This window comes from Sus scrofa, chromosome 13 (assembly GCF_000003025.6).
Source record: "Sus scrofa isolate TJ Tabasco breed Duroc chromosome 13, Sscrofa11.1, whole genome shotgun sequence".
Classification (NCBI taxonomy): Eukaryota; Metazoa; Chordata; class Mammalia; order Artiodactyla; family Suidae; genus Sus; species Sus scrofa.
In genome coordinates, this window is record NC_010455.5 from 150,494,321 (window position 1) to 150,516,794 (window position 22,474).

Below are 22,474 nucleotides of genomic sequence, written 5' to 3' on the forward strand. Positions count from 1 at the left end.
CAAATCCAAGATGTAATTAATAAGCCAGGTGAGCAAGCCAAGACCCTCTTTATAAATTGTGCATCTGAAACAGCCCATTCTGTTCTTTCTCCTTTCTGAATAGATGAATGAATATTCTTAACTCCACGTGTTCCCTCATTCCTCATTACCTGCTGTTTTCTATACCAAGTGACAAGTGCCACCTGCTGGCCAAGCAATGAAGCATTTTCATTTTCATTGTCATTCTTGATTGTTTAGCTGCTAATTGCCCTGTCATCTAGGTAATTGTTATTTTCTTTTTCAGTAAATCTAGACAATAGACAATAATTTTAAAACCATAAGGCAGAGTTACAAAATCAGTTCCTCTCTCTGAGGGCTTTCCAGCTCTCAATTTTGCCCCTTTCTCAGTTTTAACTCACAACTTAAAGAGTCTCTTCCAGGAGTTCCTGTTGTCATGGCGCAGTGGTTAACGAATCCGACTAGGAACCATGAGGTTGTGGGTTCGATCCCTGGCCTTGCTCACTGGGTTAAGGATCTGGCGTTGCCGTGAACTGTGGTGTAGGTCGCAGACGCGGCTCGGATCCCGCGTTGCTGTGGCTCTGGCGTAGGCTGGCAGCTACAGCTCCGATTGGACCCCTAGCCTGGGAACCTCCATATGCCATAGAAGCGGCCCCAGAAAAGGCAAAAAACAAACAAACAAAAAATTCTCATCCCATAGTCCAGGCTCTTTCTAATCTAACGCTGGTCCTTATTTGGCATTGGTTTCTTCCCTTTTGCAGGATTCTCCCACTGAACTGCCACATATTCCTTATCTGTGCTCTCCACGTCCATGCTTCTCCAAATGCCTCTGTGCCTGCCATTTTGTCTGAAGTCACTTCTGCCCCTTTCCTAGTCCTTTAAGATCCAAGACTAATGTCATTACTGTATGACGTCTTCTCTCATTTCCCTACCTGTAAAAATACCTCATTCCTTCCAGTTACCTTTGCCCTGGATGCATGTCTTTCTTAAGAGCATATTTCACTTTCTCCTTGGTATTATGGTTAGTTCTGCGTCTGATCTATCTCTTATATTTAAGATTTTTGAAAGAAGGGACCATTTTTATTCATCTTTGCATCCTTAGCAACATCTAGGTGTAGTACATGTTCATCAAACAGTGAGCGAAGGATTTTTTTTTATTAAAGTATAGTTAATTTACAGTGTTGTGCCAATTTTTGCTGTACAGCAAAGTGACCCAGTCAGACATATACATACATTCTTTCTCTCATACCATTTTCCATCATGATCTATCCCAAGAGACTGGATATAGTTCCCCGTGCTGTACAGTAGGACCTCATTGCTTATCCACTCTAAATATAACAGTTTGCATCTGCCAACCCCAAACGCCCCATCCATCCCACTCCCTCCTTTCTCCCCCTTGGCAAAAGTTTGTTTTCTATGTCTGTGAGTCTATTTCTGTTTTGTAGATAAGTTCATTTGTGTCATATTTTAAATTGAAAGAGCAATTTGATTTATGCAGAATTCTTCACAAATAGGTACAAAAATAGTAAATATTTTTCATTGGATAAGCTGACGTTATGTAGGTTAGATTTAAAACCTTCTGCATTTATTCTTGAAGACCGTAATATTCTTACACTTGGTCAAAATAAAGTGTTGCATTTGAATGGGACTAAAAGACTATATTTGGATTTCATTTGTCACTTTCATTGTCTTTGCAGCAAGTGAATAGCCTTTGTAAAATTCCATGCCCGTTGAAAAGGAACTCCAGCAATAGCATTTTTTTCTTTTGTGGTGCTTATGTGGACACAAAAAATGAAACCATAGAGTTGGACAATTCCCACATTGGTTGTTTTAGCAGTAAATGTAGAGCAAAGAAGGCTTGCTGGAGTTTTAGCTGTGTTTTCCAAATTGAAATGGCATATCTGAGCACAACTTTGTAATGAAGAATGTGAACGCATTTTCTCATTTAGAATTTAATCTTTTTAATGTGTCATTATTGTGTAGGATGTGAGATTTCGAATCTGTATAACTACAGGGATAGATGCCTTAGAAAATATATTTATTCATCAAGAGTACTTTTCAAGCCTATTTACATAAACTGCCATGATCTAAAATTTATGGCACCAAAGACCCTTGTCTAACAAGAGGCTGTTATACTTACTGTAATTGAAATGTTTTCCTTTATTAGTCTTGCTATGAAGATCTCATTTCTTTGTGGTGATGCATTGCCTTTCCAAAAGAAATAATGCATAATGTACTCATACGTGTAACCCCCATGTTCATAGCATAGCAAACAAGATGTTATTGCTCATGATGAACTGGTGTAGAGGTTCCTTGAGGGCAGGTCTTACGTGTTCATTCTCATGTACCTCCCACGACCACATCTGGCTCAGTGTTGGGCACAGTAGATATCTAACAATAGCTGTTCAACTCAGCTTGATTTGCTTGTCCAGGTTCTTTTTTAAATTGAATTATAATTGACATACAATATTATATTAGTTTCAGGTGTACAACATAGTGATTTAGTATTTTTATACATTACAAAATGATCACTGTGATAAGTATAGCTTCCCTCTGGCACTATACAGGGTTATGACAATATTATTGACTGTAATCCTTATGCCGTACATTATGTCCTCTTGATTTATTTATTGTAACTGCAAATTTGCACCTCTTAATTCCTCTCACAGATTTTGTCCATCTCCTCACCCCCTTCCCCTCTGGTAACCACCGTTTTTTTCTCTGTATTTATGAGTCTGTTTCTGTTTTGCTTTGTTTATTCATCCGTTTTGTTTTTTAGATTCCACACATAAGTGAGATCATGCGGTATTTGTTTTCGTCTGACTTATTTCACTTAGTATAATACCCTCTAGGTCCATCGGCATTGTCACAAATGGCAAAAATGTATTCCTTTTTATGGCAGAGTAGTATTCCATTGTATACATAAGCTACATCTTCTTAATCCACTCATCTGTAGACGGGCATTCAGGTTGCTTCCACATTGTGGCTGTTGAAAATAGTGCTGCAATGAACATAAGGGTGCATATCCTTTTCTGAATTAGTGTTTTGTTTTCTTCAGATAAATATCTAAAAATGGAATTTCTGGGATGTATGAGTATTCTGTTTTTATTTTTTTGAAAAATGTCCATAATGTTTTCCCTAGTGGCTGCACCAATTTGCATTCCTACCAGTGGTGCATGGGGGTTCCCTTTTCTCCATATCCTTGCACGCTTGTTTTTTGTCGTTTTGAGAATTGCCATTCTGACAGGTATGAAGTGGGATCTACTCTCACTGTGGGTTTTTATTTTTGTTTTTGTTTTGCTTTTTAGGGCCACATTTGTGGCATATGGAAAATTCCCAGGCTAGGGGTCAAATCAGAGCTGTAACCGCTGGTCTACACCACAGCCACAGCAACACAGGATCTGAGCCATGTCTGTGATATACACCTCAGCTCATGGCAATGCCAAATCTTTAACCCACTGAGCAAGGACAGGGATTGAACCCTCATCCTCATGGTACTAGTTGGGTTCGTTACCACTGAGCCATGATGGGAACTCACCATGGTTTTGATTTGATTTGCATTTCCCTATTGATTAGTGATGTTGAGCATCTTTTCATGTGTCACTTGGCCAGCTGTATATTTTCTTTGGGAAAATTCTGTTCAGGTCCTCTGTCCATTTCTACTTGTTTGTTACGATCCTGAGGTTGTATAAGTTCTTTATGTATCATGGATATCAGCCCCTCATTGGATATAGCATTTGCAGTATCTTCTCCAATTCAGTATGTTGCCTTTTCCTTATGTTGATGGTTTCCTTTGCTGTGCAAAAGCTTTTTAGTTTGATGTAGTCCCATTTGTTTATTTTTGCCCTTATTGTCCTTGTCTGAGGAGACATATACAAAAAATATTGTTAAGCTTGATGTCAAAAAACATGCTGCATATGTTCTAGGAGTTTTATGGTTTCAGGTCTTTAAATCTTTAATCCACTTTGAGTTTATTTTTGTATATGGTGTGAGAAAGTGGCCCTCCAATTTATTTTCTTATCCATGACGTCTTGAGGAGCTGATGTCACCCTATCTGACAGAACAGCATCGTAGTGTACTAAACAAACCAGGATTGTACCAGCAGTGATGGGGCATGAGAACAGCCTGGCTATAGGGCACAGTGTGGTATGGAAAGCCTACCAGAGTCCCTGCCCTGGAGTTTGGGACCAAGGAATACCATCCATTGTTGTCTGTTCCTGGGTTTCACAGAAATGACCAAAGGTTGCTGCTGAGAGCCAGTAGGAACTCCAGAGGAAACTCAGCCTTCCTTGTAGGTCAGAAATGGGGGTTGCCTTGCTACATTACATCCTTCTCTGCATGTCAATCTGTCATTCCTATTCATATTCATAGAGGTGGAGAGAGAAGTAGAGGTTCAGATCTGTTGCCTAAAATGATTTTCACTGGAGAGAACATGAATTTAGGTTTCACTGCAAATATACGTATTTGATCTCTGACTTACAAACATTCCTTAAGCAAAAGAACGGTGTGTACAGCCAGTGTTCGCTTAGTGTGCATGCAAATCAGGAGAAATCAGAGGGTGCCTCCAAAGCCAGATGTAGCTCAGGGGCTATTTCCTGATTCTGCTCACAGTAAGGTACAGGTACTTGGCTTCTTTCCAGAGCAGTCTACTCTCTGGTTCCCTCCGAAGGAACTCTGTGTCTCTGAGCATCAGCCCTCCTGAGTCCTCCCCTCTGAGCCTGAATCCTGTTTCTTATTTCATTAGACCTAATCTTGCTTCTTACTCAGAATCCAGCTATACATTTTGAATTCAGTTCAAGGAAATATACCTCATGATTTTTCTGATTTTGAACTCAAACTCCATAGCTTGTACCCCTTAATTTAACCTTGTTAAACCTTTGTCTCCTGATCCTGTTCTTGGTCTGAATCTGGTTCCTCCTTCTGTTCTAAACTCCAGTAGGCTTAAGCAGAATTTAAACTTAATCTCATCTGAGTTACCTTTTCTGCCTTGTCCTTTACCAGTATGGGCTTTAACCTGTCACTCCTTCAGTCAGCCTTCTAACTGCCTGTCCAGGCCCAGCCTTCTAACAAAAGGTGTGGGGTCTCTTGACATAAATGGTGGTTCTAACCCAGCCCTAGAGAAATAACTGATGTCCGTCCATGACTTTTGCTTTGCAGTGGTCTAGAGTCATCCTTTCTCTATCCCAAGAATCCTCAGGAAACTCTCCTAGCCAAGACTACTAGTAATAACATCTGGCATTTGAAAATAACTTAAGTATTATTTAAAATACTTCTGAACAAGGGCAGATCTATTTTTTTGGAATCTGACATTTATACATTTTTGGGAATCCCCTTCAAAAAAAGAAAGTGAAAAATTAAAAATATGAAGTTAGGGACAGGGCCGCGGAAGGGGCTGTGTAAGGGAGGGGTCATGAAGCTCACACTTCATTTGCTTCATGGTTTATCTGCTGCTTGGTTCTGGATATACTATACCACATTTAGTCACTACAGGGTGTTTTGTGGTGAAAGATGATTGTATATTTTTCATATGTCCAATTCCCTTCTCCTCTCCAATTTCTTCCTCAGGATTTCCATAATTATGTATATTTTGGTGTATTCTGAAACTAGCCTGAATAATTACTCTAACTGTACATATTACATACATGAGACTACTTCATTGAGAATGGTGAATGGAAGGATTAAATGAATGTGCCACCCTTAGAGGTGCTTTAAATGTACTGACTTAATTTAATCCTTATAACTATCCTACGATTGTTATAAATCCTATTTTATAGATGAGAAAACTGAGGCACAGAAAGTAGCTTGCCAACGGTGGAGTTAGGAAAATACAGAACTGTGATTTCAACTAACACAGTCAGGCTCCAGAGCCCTCAGTCTGTTACTAAACTATATTGCTTCTCTGACTGAGGTCACAGAAACAAGGTAGGAATAGAGCCAGATCAAAAGCATGAGATTAGGAGTTCCCATCGTGGCGCAGTGGTTAACGAATCCGACTAGGAACCATGAGGTAGGGTTTGGTCCCCGGCCTTGCTCAGTGGGTTAACAATCCAGCGTTGCCGTGAGCTGTGGTGTAGGTTGCAGACACGGCTCGGATCCCGCGTTGCTGTTACTCTGGCATAGGCCGGTGACTACAGCTCCAATTCGACCCCTAGCCTGGGAACCTCCATATGCCCTGGGAAGCAGCCCTCGAAAAGGCAAAAAGACAAAAAAAAAAAAAAAAAAAAAGCATGAGATTGCTTCTTAGCTCAAAGTTTTTGGAACTCCTCTGCTATCCTGCTTTCAGTGTGGATTAATAGCTCTTCAGTGTTGGAGAAATTGAGAAATTAACAGCTAACAGAAATCAGAGTTTCTTTTTGAGGAGCTCTGTCAATATTAGGCACATTTGGAGGGTGGTGATCCTTTTGGAAAACTGTAGAGGCAGTGATGCTTAGGTGGTCTTTAAAGAAGGAGGATGAGGCAACAGGATATGATGGACAGCACTGGCCTAGTATCCGGTTCTCTAAGTTCAGGTCCTGGCTCTGTTGTTTATAAGATGAGTGACCTCAGGCCTGTCTGGTATCATAGTCCTTGATCCTAGTAACACCCCCACCCCCAGCCCAGTTAAAAGGGGATTAAACTAGATATTTGCAAAAACATATCCAATTTTATAGCTATGAGTATTAGTTGCCCATCTTCATTTACAGGCTGTTAAGTTTTAAATACCTACATATATTAATTTTATTCCAAATGCAAACATGAGGTTTCTGGAGCAGAACAGATCATTATTTAATTATAGCAAATAATTGTGTTGATTCTCTTTTGCCCTAATTTGTGCCCCTGGGCAACAGATGAGATGAGGTAGATTATATGTTATATACCAGAGTTTGTATTACCAGCAAGGAACTCTGTAAAAAATGAATCTGGATGTTTATACAGGAAAGGGACAGCCACCTCCTTAACCCTATCCTACCCTCTAACACACACACACACACACACACACACACACACACACACACCCCTTTGCTCTTTGGGAAGGATCATGGGTTCTTACTTTTTTTTTTTTTTTTTTGTCTTTTTGCCTTTTTTAGGGCTGCTGCGGCGGCATATGGAAGTTCCCAGGCTAGGGGTCTAATTGGAGCTGTAGCCACCGGCCTACGACAGAGCCACAGCAACGCGGGATCTGAGACAGGTCTGCAGCCTACACCACAGCTCACGGCAACACCAGATCCTTAACCCACTGAGCAAGGCCAGGGATCGAACCCGCAACCTCATGGTTCTTAGTTGGTTTCGTTAACCACTGAGCCACAGCGGGAACTCCCTGGGTTCTTACTATTATCCTTTGGAATATAAATAAATCTCTTGGGGATAAGATAAGATGAGCCTCTTCAACTATATGTCTGTGGCCTCAGATCTCATTTCTTCCTTAAAACATATACGTATACCTCCAGGGAGGTTAATTTCTTCATATGTTCTCTCCCTAATAATTAGTCATAAATTCCAAGATTTGTTCTTCTCAGCTAGGTCTGAAGGTTTTGGAAAATTTGATCAGAAAGCCTTCATGGGGCAGAAACATAAAAATATTTTCTCCCCAGTCCCACATAGCATGAATATAAAATTAGAAGGGTTATGTGCCTTCCAGGGTTATAAGTCTGTGATGAATGGACCACGTATGTAAGAACTTAACATGTTTTTAAAAATACAGATTCCTGAGATCTACAAGAGACTGAACAAGAATCTCTGGGACAGAGGCCTTGGGATCTGTATTTCTGCCTAGTGCCCCGAATGATTTTTATGTACCACAGACATTCTCTCCTTTATTTCTGGGTTGAGGATCCTTCAGTTTTCCTGCTGCCAGAGATACTTTATCTCATGCAGCTTTAGCCAATTGAGTCTGTGATTTTTAGGACTTCCCAAACCTGTACAGAATTGTATCAGTCTTGCTGAGAGAGTGTATGCATGTCATATAAAAATAAATTCTAATATTCGCAAGCTTTCTAGGGTATGACAATTCTTTGAAATCTGCAAAGATGATTGTGATGATAAAAAAAGATGCTATCTTAGTAAAAAACGACTCATTAAGTAACTGAGGCAGAATTTGGGATGGATTAGTTATGTTACATGGATTTCTGTTTTACAAAAAAATGCAGTCAGAGATGTACTGTCATTATTGATATGTTTCTATTCAAAGTGTAGTTGAAACATTTTTGCTGTATTTCTTCTGGGATGTCTGAAATTCTTTTGCAGAAACACAGCTCTGAAATGAATATAAAAAGAGGAAAATGTATAGAATTTAAAATGTTTTTACTTACCTATTTACTCAAAAATTTAGTTATGTGATTAGTAGTTCAGATCAGAACTCATTACAGTAAAATGTTGTAGCGAAAAATATCTTTAAGCTAGCACCAAACATGATGCAAATCCAAATGATTTAAATGTATCATACATTTACTAGGCTAGGCTCAATCCATTTTACTATATCAAGAACAAGACACTGGCATTTAATATAAAGCATCTCAACCCTGAGATAACATCTGACAGGTGGTGGAAAAGTAGTCCTGTTATGAGTGCAGAATAGACTTGTGGCAGTGTTTCAACAGAGGAAGAGATGAGCAATAGGCTTTGGGAGCATCTCTTTTATCCTGTTAGTCACCAGTGTTTTATTGAGTACCTATAAAGTGGTAAACATTGTGATAAGTACTGCAGGTTAAAAAAAAATGACTTTGAGAGTTTATAATCTATTAAGAGAGAAACACATGTTAACATAACTATAAGACAGTTTGATACATACCATGGTAAACATAGGTAAAAGGGATATAAGAGATTTCTGCTATAAATATGGATATATAGATATAGCACCCTTCTGTTCTTTTTTTCTGGGAGTCTTCTAAGAGCAGCAAGGAAAGCAGAAAACAAGAATGCAAACTCCAATTTCAATATCAAGCTAGGAAATATATACCAAAATGCTGCAGGGCTGCCCAGAGCATTCAAGATAATGCAGAAACTCCACAGGAGGAAAGGAAGAGAAATGGAAAATAAAGCCCAGAAATAGCACCTTCAAAGAATCAACACAAATACACTGACTGAAGAAGGATTCATCTGGAGATGGAAAAGCTATAGCCTTTATTTGCAATAGCTAGAGGCAACAGGAAACTTACTGGACCTACTTTGGTTCACACAGTAGAAGATATGGGATGCACATGAACATACTCAAAAAAGCCATATCTATGTCTAGATACTCATGTTGCAACAGAAGAAAGGGTGGGGGAAAAACTGTAATTGTAATGTATACATGTAAGGATAACCTGACCCCCTTGCTGTACAGTGGGAAAAAAAAAAAAAGTCATATTTGCAGAAACAGTATTTTGGGCGGTAAAGATGAAAAGAAAAGAAGTTTTTTTTTTGTGGGAAAAAAACAACTTGCCTAGTCTCTTATCCTCCACCTACCCTTCCTATAGAAAATTCCAGCAAAGAGCTAGTCCTGGAAAAACGAACTCTTATAATGATGTGTTTAAGAATCAAACTAATATAGCAGCTAAATAAGATATCATACAACAGAGAAAAATTCCAGTGAAATATGAATGACACAATATAAATTTATAACATATAAATAAGATACCATAAATTTAAAAATCCAGTAAGATAGAAATGACAAAAAAAGAAGCAACACATCCATTACTGATAAAAAGTCTTAGCAAATTAGGAACAGAAGAAAACTCCAACAGTGTGGTAAAGGGCATCTTTAAAAATCCTTCAGCTAAAATTGTACTTACTAGTGAAAAACTAAAATTTCTCCCCTAAGACCAGCAATTAGACAAGGAGGTTTTCTCTTACCACTCCAATTCAGCATTGCACAGGAGGTTCTCAACAAGAAAGACAGAAAATGAAATAAAACGCATTCTGACTGCAAAGGAAGAGATAAAACTGCTTTTCTTTTCAAATGTGATAGTCTATGGAGGCAATTGAATGGAATCTGATAAAAAGTTACTAGAATTAGTGAAATGAGTCTGGGAAGGTTGTAGGATATAAAATCACTCTATAAAAGTCAACTATTTAAACATAGTAGCAGCAAACAATGATAATTGAAATTTTAGAATATAATACCACTTCCAATAATATTAAAATATGTGAAACACTTTGGAATAAATTCCACAAAAGGTGGGTAAAATCTGTACTAAAAAGTATAAAACACTGCTGAAAAATTAACTAAAGCATATAAGTGGAGAAATAACCTATGTGTTCATGAGTTTGAGGACTCAGTATTGTGAAGATGTCAGTTCTCTCTAATAGGTCCATAGATTTAACCCAACCTTGATCAAAATTCAAGTAGCTCTTTTTGGTAGAAATTTCAAAGCTCATGTGGAATTCAAATGATTTAGAATGTTTAGAAAATAACTTTGAAAAAGAACAAAGTTGGTAGATTTACACCGTCTAATTTCGGGACTTTAGTAATCAAGACAGTCTGGTATTTGTGTAAAAAGAGACAAATAGAACCATGGAACAGAATAAAGAGTCCAGAAATAGACTCATATATTTGTGGTCAGTTATTTTTCAACAAAAGGAATAGTACATTTCAATGGGAGAAAGAAAAATCTTTTCAACAATAATACCAAAACACCTGTATAGCTATACATACTTCAAAAGAATGAACTTTGACTCTTACCTCAAGCCAAATAAAAATTATCCTGAAATTCACCATAGGCCTAAATGTGAAAGCTAAAAGTATAAAGCTTCAAGAAAAAAATGTAGGAAGAAAATTTTAGTGGCTTAGGGTTTGGCAAAGGTTTCTTAAATATGATGCAAAAAGGATGAGCCATAAAAGAAATTTTATTAAATTAGACTTCATCAAAATTTAAAAACTTTTGCTCTTCAAAGGGCATAAGAAGTGGAAAAATCAAGCCACAGACTGGGAGAAAACATTTGCGAAACTGTATTTGATACTGGACTGGTATCTAGAATATATAAAGAACTTTAAAAACTCAGTAAAACAATTAAAAATAGTCAATTGTGAGACTTTTAAACAGAGGACCCAGCTGAGTCACACTGTACTTGGACTTCTGACCTACAGAACTGTGGCCTTTGGGTTCTGATGTCATCACTTCTTCCTTTGTCCCTCCAAAGGGACAAAGAGCTTCCTGATTTTGTTAACGTCTGGGATATCTTCCATTCCCTCATAGTCTTCTCAGCCTCTTCTATTTCCTCTGTTACCAATCACTGTAGTAAATTTCCTCTGCTTTTTTAAAAAAAATGGGCAAAACATTTGAATAGATGTTTCACCAAGGGAGATGTACAGACAATGAATAAAAACATTAATGTAAGCTTATGCCTACACAAAAATTTGTACTTGTGTGCTCTTAGTAGTTTTGTCTGTAATACCCAAACACTGGAAGCCACCCAAGTGACCATCAGTAGGTGAAAGGACAAACTGTAGTACATCCAGTCAGTGGAATACTGTTGAGCAATGAAAAGGAATAAGCTATTGATACACAAAGCAGTATGGATTAATTTCAAAATAATTTTTCCTAGTGAAATAAACTAAACAAAAAATATTTACGATTCCATTTAAGATAAAATTCTAGAAAAATGCAGATTATCTATACTGAGAGAAAGTGGTTGCCCATGGATGGGGTTGGGGTAGAAAGCGATTGGAGTTAGGGAGCTCAAGGAAACTTTTAACTTTAGGTAGCTATAGCTAATGCTGTATAATATATATATATATGAAAGTTACTAGGAGAATAGATCCTAAGAGTTCTCATTGCAAGGAAAATATTTTTTCTCTTTTCTTTCTTTTTTTATTGTATCTATATGAGAAGATGGGTGCTAACTAAATTTATTGTGATAATCATTTAGCAATATATTTAAGCCATTATGCTGTATACCTTAAACTTAGTGATGTATGCTGGTTATATCTCGATAAAACTGGAAGTGGGGAAAGAGTACAGTGCAGCCGTTAACGGGAAGGAAGAAGCTTTTTAAGTACTAATAGAACTCCAGGATATATCCTTAAGTGAAAAAGAAAGACACGGACTGTGTGAATAATATTCTATGATTTTTTCCCCTACCTCAAAGAAAGTGCAGAAAACTTATTTATATATGCCTGTATATGATGTATAAGCAAATCTCTAGAAAGATAAACAAGAAGGCAACAACAGTGGTTGTTAGTGGAATGTGAACTGGATAAACATAGAATGGAGACTTTTAAAAGATATGGTTTTATTTTTTTGGCTTTATTTCATTTATTAATACGTAATTTAAAATTATAAATGTTATAAATCTATACAAGCTATTCATTGAAATTCTGCCTCAAGGTATCCTAAAGGCTTTATGTAGGTACAAATCAAAGTTATCCTGTACATCAAAAAATATACTTTTTAAAGTGTATGTTGTTCCATGTGAATCTCTCTATCTATATCTACATATATGTGTATGTGTGTGTGTGTGTGTGTGTGTGTATATATATATATATATATATATATATATATATATATATGTGCACATCCAAGAAGAAATAATGCCAAGGGAATATAGAAGGTAAAGCAGTTAGTCTTCTTTTGGGGAGTTGGAGGAGGCATTGGGAGTGGGTAATATTTGAATTGATACTCATAGGATGAGTGAAGTTTGACAGCTGGAGAAGGTCAAAAAGATCATTCCAGGCAAAGAAATGGGTGATACGAAGGGATGGGGACGTGAAAGTGAACTGAGGAATAGTAAATGTGATTGGGCATCTAGTGTATGAAGGCAGCAAGGGGTGTCAGATAGATGGCTCAGAAGAATTTAGAAAGTTTAGGTGCAACCATTGAAAGCCAGTTGTCAGTGAGGTCCTACTGTATAGCAAGGGAACTATATCCAGTCTCTTGGGATAGACCATGATGGAAGATAATGTAAGAGTGTGTGTGTGTGTGTGTGTGTGTGTGTGTGTGTGTATGGATGACTGGGGTACTTTGCTGTACAGCAAAAATTGGCACAACATTGTAAATCAACTATGCTTTAATGAAAAAAAGAAGAGAAGAAAGCCGCTTGTCTGTCATACCAAGTGCTATTTGGCCATGTTTAATAAACCTGAACTCACTGTGGGCTGTGTGCTGCACCACGAGGCAGGTGTTGTCTTATAAACTAGTAGTTCTCCATCCTGATCGCATTATTTAGGATCACTTGGAGAGCTTTAAAAACTACTGACGGAGTTCCTAGTGGCTCAACAGTAAGGATTCAGCCTTGTCACTGCTGTGGCTCGGCTTCAATCCCTCACCCTGGAACTTCCACATGCCACAGGCATGGCAAAAAAACAAAAACAAAAAGCAAAATAAACTACTGATGCCAGTGCCCATCTTCACATAATTAAATTAGAATTTCAGGGCATCAGTAGGTTTTTTTTTTTTTTTTAAAGGCTTACCAGGTGATTCTAATCACTTGCATCCATTTTTTAAAATGCCTCCTCCCCTCTTCTCTTTCCCCCTCTTCTTCTCTCTTGTCTTCTTTATTTTGGCAAAAGTAATGATATTGTGTAGAAAGTGATTGTGGCATAGGTCTAGAGAAGTCTCTGAACTGAAGCAAGAAAGTGAGGAGGTGATAGAAAATAGTTCAAGCAAAAGATAATAAAGTCATTTAAACAGGGTAATGATGAAGCTAATGCAGACCTGTGGGAAAATCCACAAGGTTTGGTCATGATGAAGTGGAAGGGACTGACAGTGGTTGTTAGCCAAGGACACCTAGCTTGGGTGTCTGGGTGCTTGGTGATGTTAGTAGTCAAATGAGGGACTGATAGGGAAGTACTGGTTGGGGGTAGGTACAGGTACAGAGGTGAAATAATTCAGTTCTGGAAATGTTGCCTTCAAGGTACCTACAGTTTATAAGATGCTGCCAAGGGGCATTTGGCTCTCAGGACAGAGGAAAAGGTACTATTTCAACATCTATGCTGGCCATCCACACTGGAAAAATTTTCCACAGATCCAACCCTTAATCAGAGTTAGACTCCAGTTTGGGGGTTAGGATACTTATAAGAGCCAGATAAACTTTCTGTGCTGGAGAATCTGGACACTGAGCTGGATACCACAGTGGTGTCTGTGGCACAATAAAAGAAGGTGGGTGCACCAAAAAAGAGGTGCAAGTAGACCCCAACCAGAGTCTCATTCCAAGGAGAGGGTCCATGGGCCTGGGATACAGGGCCCAGATTACTCTTTATTTTCTCTTTGAATATTTCATTAACATGTCATCATGTTAGGGTAACAATTATCACATCAAAATACTAGCTTTGAAGGTGCTTCTCTTTTCAGGAAAAGCAAATGCTTTCTCTCCCTAGCTATCATCCTCTGAGTATAAGGCAGGAACTGGATGTTGGGGGTAAGACATTAGGGACAACAGTGATTAAAGACACAGTTAAGGCTAGTCTACCCGCAGAAGAACCTGAAGCTCTGACCCACATCTCTGAACTATACAGAGCCATTGCTAAAGGTCAAGATTTATTCCAGATGCTGGGACCTGCAAGTAGAGAAAAAGGCTCTCTAGAAAGGGAAGTCGAGGGCTGTGGAGACAGTGTTTGATAGAGTGGTGCCCTGATATTGCTTGTAAGACATTTAATCTGTAATACTTCATTGGATTCTCTTATACTGTCCAGTCACTACTAATCATGCATTGCTGCTGTATATCTGAACTGAAAGGGACTCCTTAATAATGATTGGTGAGGTATATTCCATACCTTGGCACTTCTTTAAGAAATAAAGAATACTGAATTGTTATCTTATGCCAATTAAAGTTATTTCTACTTACGTTTGTCTAATGATTTTTTTCTGTCAAAGCCTCAGTTTATACCAACAAGTAGGATCACTGAATTCACTACCACCTGCCAAACTTCAGCACCTAAGGTAAGTAATTAAAATGGAATTGAGCCATTTGTAACATTTCCCACATGAAGGATAAGACTTATCAAAGACCAAAAGTCATAGTTTAATAGATTCAGAAAGTAAACACTGGGAGGTATTTTTTCACTGTCATTATTTTGTCTTATTAGAGTAATACATGCTTTTTTAGGAAAAACTCAGAAAATGAAATATAAATAAGAAAATTTAAATTGCTGTTTTCTTACTGGAGATGATATTTTAAATATTTTAATGTATTTATTTTCAACATATTCTTTCCAATATATTTCAAGATCCATTTTTTAGAAAAATATATATTTGTGTTATATAAATTATATATATATATATATAAAATCAGAGAGTGTGTCTATAGTTGCCTAGAAATATGTCGTATATATAATGCCTACATTGTTTCTTGTGTTTGCTAAATGTCATATCACATTATATTCCTCAATTGTTTGTTATTATCTAAAAAGTTCAACATTTTTTGAAGCTTTAGTGTTATATAAACCATACATACAAAATTATGGAAAACTTTTACAGTTTTGGTTATTCACATTTCTTAACAGGAAAATGATGGGATTGATAACCCCAGCCCAATTCAGATGAATAAATTACTGATACGAATGCACCAGGGATCCAAAAGCAAGAAAATCTCTGCTGGGGAGGAAGTCAGGAAGCACATTGTATTCTCAATTTAGGGTCTTTTGCAACCTCAAAATCAGAGGATTTCTTGATTCAGCCCAGCTCTGCTGAATTAAATTTTTTTTTTTTTGTCTTTTTGCCTTTTCTAGGGCCGCTCCTGTGGCATATGGAGGTTCCCAGGCTAGGGGTCTAATTGGAGCTGTAGCCACTGGCCTACACCACAGCCACAGCAACGTGGGATCCGAGGCGCATCTGCGACCTACACCACAGCCACAGCAACGCGGGATCCGAGGCGCATCTGCAACCTACACCACAGCTCACGGCAACACCAGATCCTTAACCCACTGAGCAAGGCCAGGGATCGAACCTACAACCTCATGGTTCCTAGTCAGATGCGTTAACCACTGCGCCACGACGGGAACTCCTAAATTAAATTCTGAATGAGCCATTACAGCAGTATACATTTGCCAAAGTCTATTTTCTAAGCTTCTGATGTTTAAATTTTTCATCACAAATAAATATCACCTAAATGTCATAAGATTATAAGGGAAATAGTAATTAATTATAAGTAAGCCAACTACCAAAAATTAAAAGCATGTTCTTTGTTATTTAAGGAAAATACGAAAACTCAGAGAATTAGGCCTTCTGGTAATGATTTGAAGCATGAGTCTCTTTTATCCTTTGAGCTTTCTGACAACCCTAGAGGCGGGAAGAGAAGCACAGAAGGATCGGACTCTGATATAGAATATGTTTCGGAGACTAAAATTACGAAGAAGTCTATGCAGAAGAAAGTGAAACCTCAGCAGTGGAGACATCCAGCAGCCCTGCTGGAAAATGTCAAACTAGCTAAGAGACCCCAGGTGTGTGTGTGTTTGTGTGTGTGTGTGTGTGTTCTTCTTTTCTTTTCTTATTCATAGAATGTATAGTAATTCACTTTTCCAGAAATAGCATTCAGTAAAGGTTTTGCTTCATTTTCACATTTTTAAAGCACACTAATTATAGCATACATGTTGTAATCTGAGTTTCCTGGACAAGATCCCAATTTCTACTTTATTTTCCTGTATTCTCTCTTTTGGAGGAAAAGTCAGATTGCTAATATCAGCACTGAAAGCATCCTAAAGAAATCTGGATGGGAAAAAGCTTTTAATCTGTATTTAAGAGAGAAGTCTTTTCATAAGATAAACCCATAATCTTGAGGATTTTGCATTCAATGCTTTATAGCAAAATGCTTAACCAGATTTCACATAGGTAGTTAGCCCTGAAGTCAGAGTTCTAGAAAAATGAGATGCGATGTTGATAATATAACTATGTGCTGAGCTTGATTTAAATGAACATACCATCCTAGAATCTCCATGTATCCAAATGAGTTTATTTCTTTTAAAAAGAATCATTAACATTCATTCTTACAATGGTACCCTTATTTAATTCCTTCTTGAAAATCTGCCCTCAGAGGATTCAGCATATAACAATAACAATACTAACAATTGAGAGGGCCTTTACCCTGTGCTAGATTCGGTGTTAAATGATTGCATGTATTATCTCACTATCTTTAAAAAAATCTTTTATAAGCCAAAATGTATTGCCTAGTTTATCTGCCTTGTTCATCAGTTTAACTTCTAATGTCTTTTTTCTGTTTCCAAAATTTAATTTCACCCTTAAAGGGTGAATATGGGCCACCATGGAAAATATTCAAGTGAGTTGCTGTAGGCTCTGAAAGCAATAAACTAATTTGGTTAGCAAATATCCACTAAACTTCTGCCTTTTTTAATGTACTTGTTAAGGATGGCAAGACGCAAGATTTTAGGTGTGGTTCTTTCAGAAGGAATTATTCTGAATAATAGTTACATTACAGAAATATCTCTCATGTTCCTTTGTAATACTTTGGAAAACGGTATATAGATTCTAGAAAATCTTTAGTGAGGGAGACTTATTACATTTCAAGGCAGCCTTTTCTCATTTCGTTTTTGGGTAGCTCATTCTCTTAGAATATTTGAAATCCAATTCCCAATAATTTTGAAGTTTTTGTCCTTATTCTTTTCTTGAGACTATATAGACCAAGCTAAATCTGTCCACAGTCTTCAGAATTTTACTTTGAATTATATATCATATTTGAATGTACAGATTCATCTGTTCAGCAGATACTCAACTTTTGCTATGTCTAAAAAACTGCATGCTTATAATATAAAAAGTTATCACTTTATAGTTTATCTTCTTTTCCCTGATTTATATTTATTAACTGTGGAATTTCAAGATTTGGGATTTGTAGCCTTATTTTATGGGTAGATTTCATGTTCTTAAAATGACATACAAGTGATTGCAGAGTTGAAGTGAGCCCAGCTGTTAATATAACAAATTTTTGGATTTTAAATATGGAGTTTCACACATAACCTAACCCTAACTCTAACCCTACATGTATATATTATATATATGTATGAGTATATATGTGTATATATAAAATTATCCATTATGTGCCATTCATTATGCCAGGCAACTATAGAGGATTCAGCTGTGAGCAAAACCACATACGGTACCAAGCCCTCATTGAACTTAGATTCTAGTGATGGAGCAGACAGTCCTGTGATTATACACACAAATGTGAACTGCTGCTGTGGCAGTTTTTATGACATCATAGCATGAATGCTTACATAGGAGATTTGACTCTAGGGAGGACAGAGAAATCTTCCCTGAAAAAGTGGTGACAGAACTTTTATGATTGAACTCCAATTCAATGGGTAAAAAGAGAGGAAGAACATTTCCAAGCAGTGCAAGCATTATTTGCTAATGAGGAAACAAGGAATACGAAGTACCTCAAGAAGACAACTAAGTTGTGGTGGAGCAGGAAAGTGGAAAGGGGCTGTGGTGTGGGATGGGCAGGGAGTGACCAGAACCATGCAGGCCTATCAGCTTTGGTGTAAGGGGTTTTGTATTTATCGTGAAAGTGATGGAAAACCAAGGAAAGGTTTTAAGTAGAGAGGTGGTATGATCAGATTTTCCCGTAGGAAAGGTTGCTTTGGTTGACTATGAAAGGTGGATTAGTAGAGAGCAGAGTGCAATGCAGGCAGAGCAGTTAAAAGGCTATTGCTGTGGCCTTGTGCGAACCAAACGATGGTTTGGGTTAGGGTGATCATGTGGAGTGGAGAGGAGTGGCTACATTTGTTACTTGTATATTTGCCTTGAGGAGGAAACAGTGACCTCTTTGGTGATATATTGGGTGTAGAAGGTGAAGCAGAGAGAAATGACAAGAATGACTCCAGAATTTCTGGCTCTTGCCCCTGGGTAGATGTTCATTCCATTCATTGAAATAAGGTATCCTAGAAGGTAGCTGGACTTGTGGGGAGGAACATGAATACAGCTTAAGTTTGTGACTTCCAAGAGAACATGTCAACTAAGGAGAAAGAGTTAAGAAAGACTAGTCAGAAACTTGAGGGATTTCAACATTTGTGGCAAGCTGTCAAAGGATACGTGTGCTAGACAATTGCGAAGGAATGGCCAGAGCATAAAGGGGAGAGACCAGGAATCTGTCTTATCACTAAAGCCAAGAGGGAAAAAAGGCAGTTCAAGGTGAGATGGTCAGAGAGGGTGAATTCTGTTGAGAGGGCCCATTTTCTCTCCGTTCTGTTCCATTGATCTATATATCTGCTTTTGTGCCAGTACCAGCCTGTATAGCTTTATAGTACAGTCTAAAGTCCAAGAGCATGATTCTTTTAGCTTTGTTATTTCTTAAGATTGTTTTGGCTATTCAGGGCCTTTTGTATCTCCATACAAATTTAAAATTCTTTTGTTCTGTGAAAAATGCCGTTGATAATTTGGTAGGGATTACATTGAATCCGTGGATTGCCTTGGGTAATATGGTCATTTTAACAAGGTTAATTCTTCCAATCCAAGAACAGGGTATATCTTTCCATCTGTTTGTGTCATTCTCAGTTTCTTTCATCAGTGTCAGAGTTTTTGGAGTACAGGTTTTTGCCTCCTTAGGTAGACTTATTCCCAGGTATTTTATTCTTCTTGATGCGATGGCAAGTGGAATGTTTTCCTCAATTTTTTTTCCTGATAGTTTGTCATTGGTGTATAGAAATGTAACAGATTACTAATATTAATTTTGTATCCTACAATTTTACTGAATTCATTGATGAGCCTTAGTAGTTTTAGGATTTTCTGCACATAGTATCATATCATCTGCAAACAGTGATAGTTTTACTTCTTCCTTTCCAGATTGGATTCCTCTTATTTCTTTTTCTTCCTTTTATTTCTGATTGCTATAGCTAGGACTTCCAAAACTATGTTGAATAAAAGTGGTGAGAGTGGACATCCTTGTCTTTTTCCTGAGCTTACAAGAGATGTTTTCAGCTTTTCACTGTTGAGTATAATGTTAGCTGGGGGTTTGTCACATATAGCCTTCATTCCATTGATATATGTTCTCCCTGTGTTCACTTTCCGGAAAGTTTTTGAATCATAAATGAATATTGAATTTTTCAAAAGCTTTTTCTGCATCTACAGAATGGTGTTTGTTCTTCATTTTGTTAATGTGGTGTATCACATTGACTGATTTGCAGATATTGAAAAATTCTTGCATCTCTGGGATAAATCCCACATGATTGCAGTTTATGACCCTTTAAATAGGTTGTTGGTTTCAGTTTGCTAGTATTTTTTTGAGCATTTTTACATATATGTACATCAGTGATATTGGCCTGTAATTTATTATTTTTTTTGTGGTATCTTCGTCTGGTTTTTGTATGAGGTGATGGCGGCCTTATACAATAAGTTTGGGAGTGTTCCTTCCTGTATAACTTTTTGGAGTAGTTTCAGAAGCTTAAATGTTAACTCTTCTCTAAATGTTTGGTAGAATTTGCCTGTTTTGGACTTTTGTTTGTTAGGACTTTTTAAATTACTGATTCAATTTCAGTACTGGTAATTGCTCTGTTAATATTTTCTATTTCTTACTGGTTCAGGATCTTGGGAGATTGTACCTTTCTACAGATTTGTCCATTTCTTCTTGGTTGTTCATTTTATTGGCATAGAGTTGTTTTTAGTAGTCTCTTACAATCCTTTATATTTCTGTGGTGTCAGTTGTAATTTTTTTCATTTCTGATTTTACTGATTTGAGCCTTTTCACTTTTTTCTTTTTATTATTTAAAAAAAATATTATAATTGATTTGCAATGTTCTGTCAATTTCTGCTGTACAGCAAAGGGACCCAGCAGTCATACATATATATAAATATAAATATAAATATAAATATAAATATAAATATAAATATAAATATACACACTCTTTTTCTCACATTATTCTCATGTTCCATCACAAGTGATTGGATATAGTTCCCTGTGCTATACAGTAGGATCTCATTCCTTATCCACTCCAAATGCAATAGTTTGCATCTACTAACCCCAAACTCCCAGTCCATCCCACTCCCTCCCCCTCCCCTTTGACAATCACAAGACTGTTCTCCATGTCCATGAGTTTGTTTCTTTACTGTAGCCCATGACATTTTTCACAGAACTAGAGCAAATATTCTTTTTTTTCTTGATTAGTCCAGCTAGAGGTTTATCAATTTTGTTGATCTTTTCACAGAACCAGCTTTTAGTTTCATTGATCTTTTCTGTTGTTTTCTTAGTCTCTGTTTCATTTATTTCTTCTCTGATCTTTAGGATTTCTTTCCATCTACAAACTTTGGATTTTGTTTGTTCCTCTTCCTCTAGTTCCTTTAGGTGTAAAGTTAGGTCATTTGAGATTTTTCTTGTTTCCTGAGGTAAGCTTATATTGCTATAAACTTCCCTCCTAGAACTGCTTTTGCTGCATCCTAGGTTTTGAATCATTGTGTTTTCATTTTCATTTGTCTTATGTATTTTTTGATTTCCTCTTTGATTTCTTCAGTGAGCCTTTGGTAAAGTGGTTGTTTAGCAATATATTGTTTAGCCTCCACATGTTTGTTTTTTTTGCAGTTTTCTTTACTGTAGTTGATAATTAACTCAAGATGGATTAAAGATCTAAATGTAGGACTGGATACTGTAAAACTCCTAAAGGAAAACATGGGCAGAACACTCTTGGACATAAATTGCAGCAGTTTTTTTTTTGGATTTGTCTCTAAAGTAAAGGAAATGAAAGCAAGAATAAACAAATAGGACACAATTAAATGTAAAAGCTTTTGTACGGTAAAAAAAAAAATCTGCTGAATAGGAGAAAATATTTACAAATGATGTGACTGATAAGGGCTTTATATCCAATATAAACAGTTCAATCTCCACATCAAAAAAGCAAACAATCCAATTAAAAAATGGGCAGAGGAACTGGATAGACATCCTTCCAAACAGGAAATGCAGATGTCCAACAGACACATGAAAAGATGCTCAGAATCTCTAATAATCAGGAAAACTCAAATCAAGCCCACAATGAGATGTCACCTCCCACCTGTCAGAATGGCTATCATCAAAAAGAACACAAGTACCAAATGTTGGTGAAGATGTAGAGAAAAGGAAGCCCTTTTATTGTGTTGGTGGGAATGTTAATTGGGGCAGCTACTGTGGAAGACAGTACAGAAATTTCTCAAAAAACTAAAAATAGAACTACCACATGACTTAGCAGTTCCACTCCTGGGTATATTAAAAAAAAAAATCCAAAAGACACTAATTTGAAAAGATACATGTACCCAATATTCATAGCAGCATTGTTTACAATTATCAAGATATGGAAACCTAAGTGTCCATCAGCAGTTGAATGGCTAAAGAAGAGGTGGTGCATATATACACTGGAATACTACTCAGCCATAAAAAGAATGGAATTTTGCCATTTGCAGCAACGTGGATGTGGATTTGGAGAGCATTATGCTAAGTGAAGTAAGTCAGACAGAGAAAGACATACTGTATGCTCTCACTTCTTTGTGGAATCAAAAAATACAACAAACTAGTGAAGATAACAAAAAAGAAGCAGACTCACAGATATAAAGAGCAAGCTAGCAGTTATCAGTGGGGAAAGGGAAAGAGAGAGAGTAATATAGGAACAGTATAT

At 37.1% G+C, this 22,474-nt stretch overlaps 1 protein-coding gene across 1 annotated transcript in view; it reads left to right on the forward strand.

Moving 5' to 3' along the window:
- Nucleotides 1-22,474, forward strand: part of MORC1 (MORC family CW-type zinc finger 1) — a 173,867-nt gene that overhangs the window by 106,379 nt on the left and 45,014 nt on the right. Inside the window, 2 exon segments of the mRNA XM_021070415.1 lie at nucleotides 14,766-14,831; nucleotides 16,085-16,330. Of these exon segments, the coding sequence (XP_020926074.1) occupies nucleotides 14,766-14,831; nucleotides 16,085-16,330 (312 nt within the window).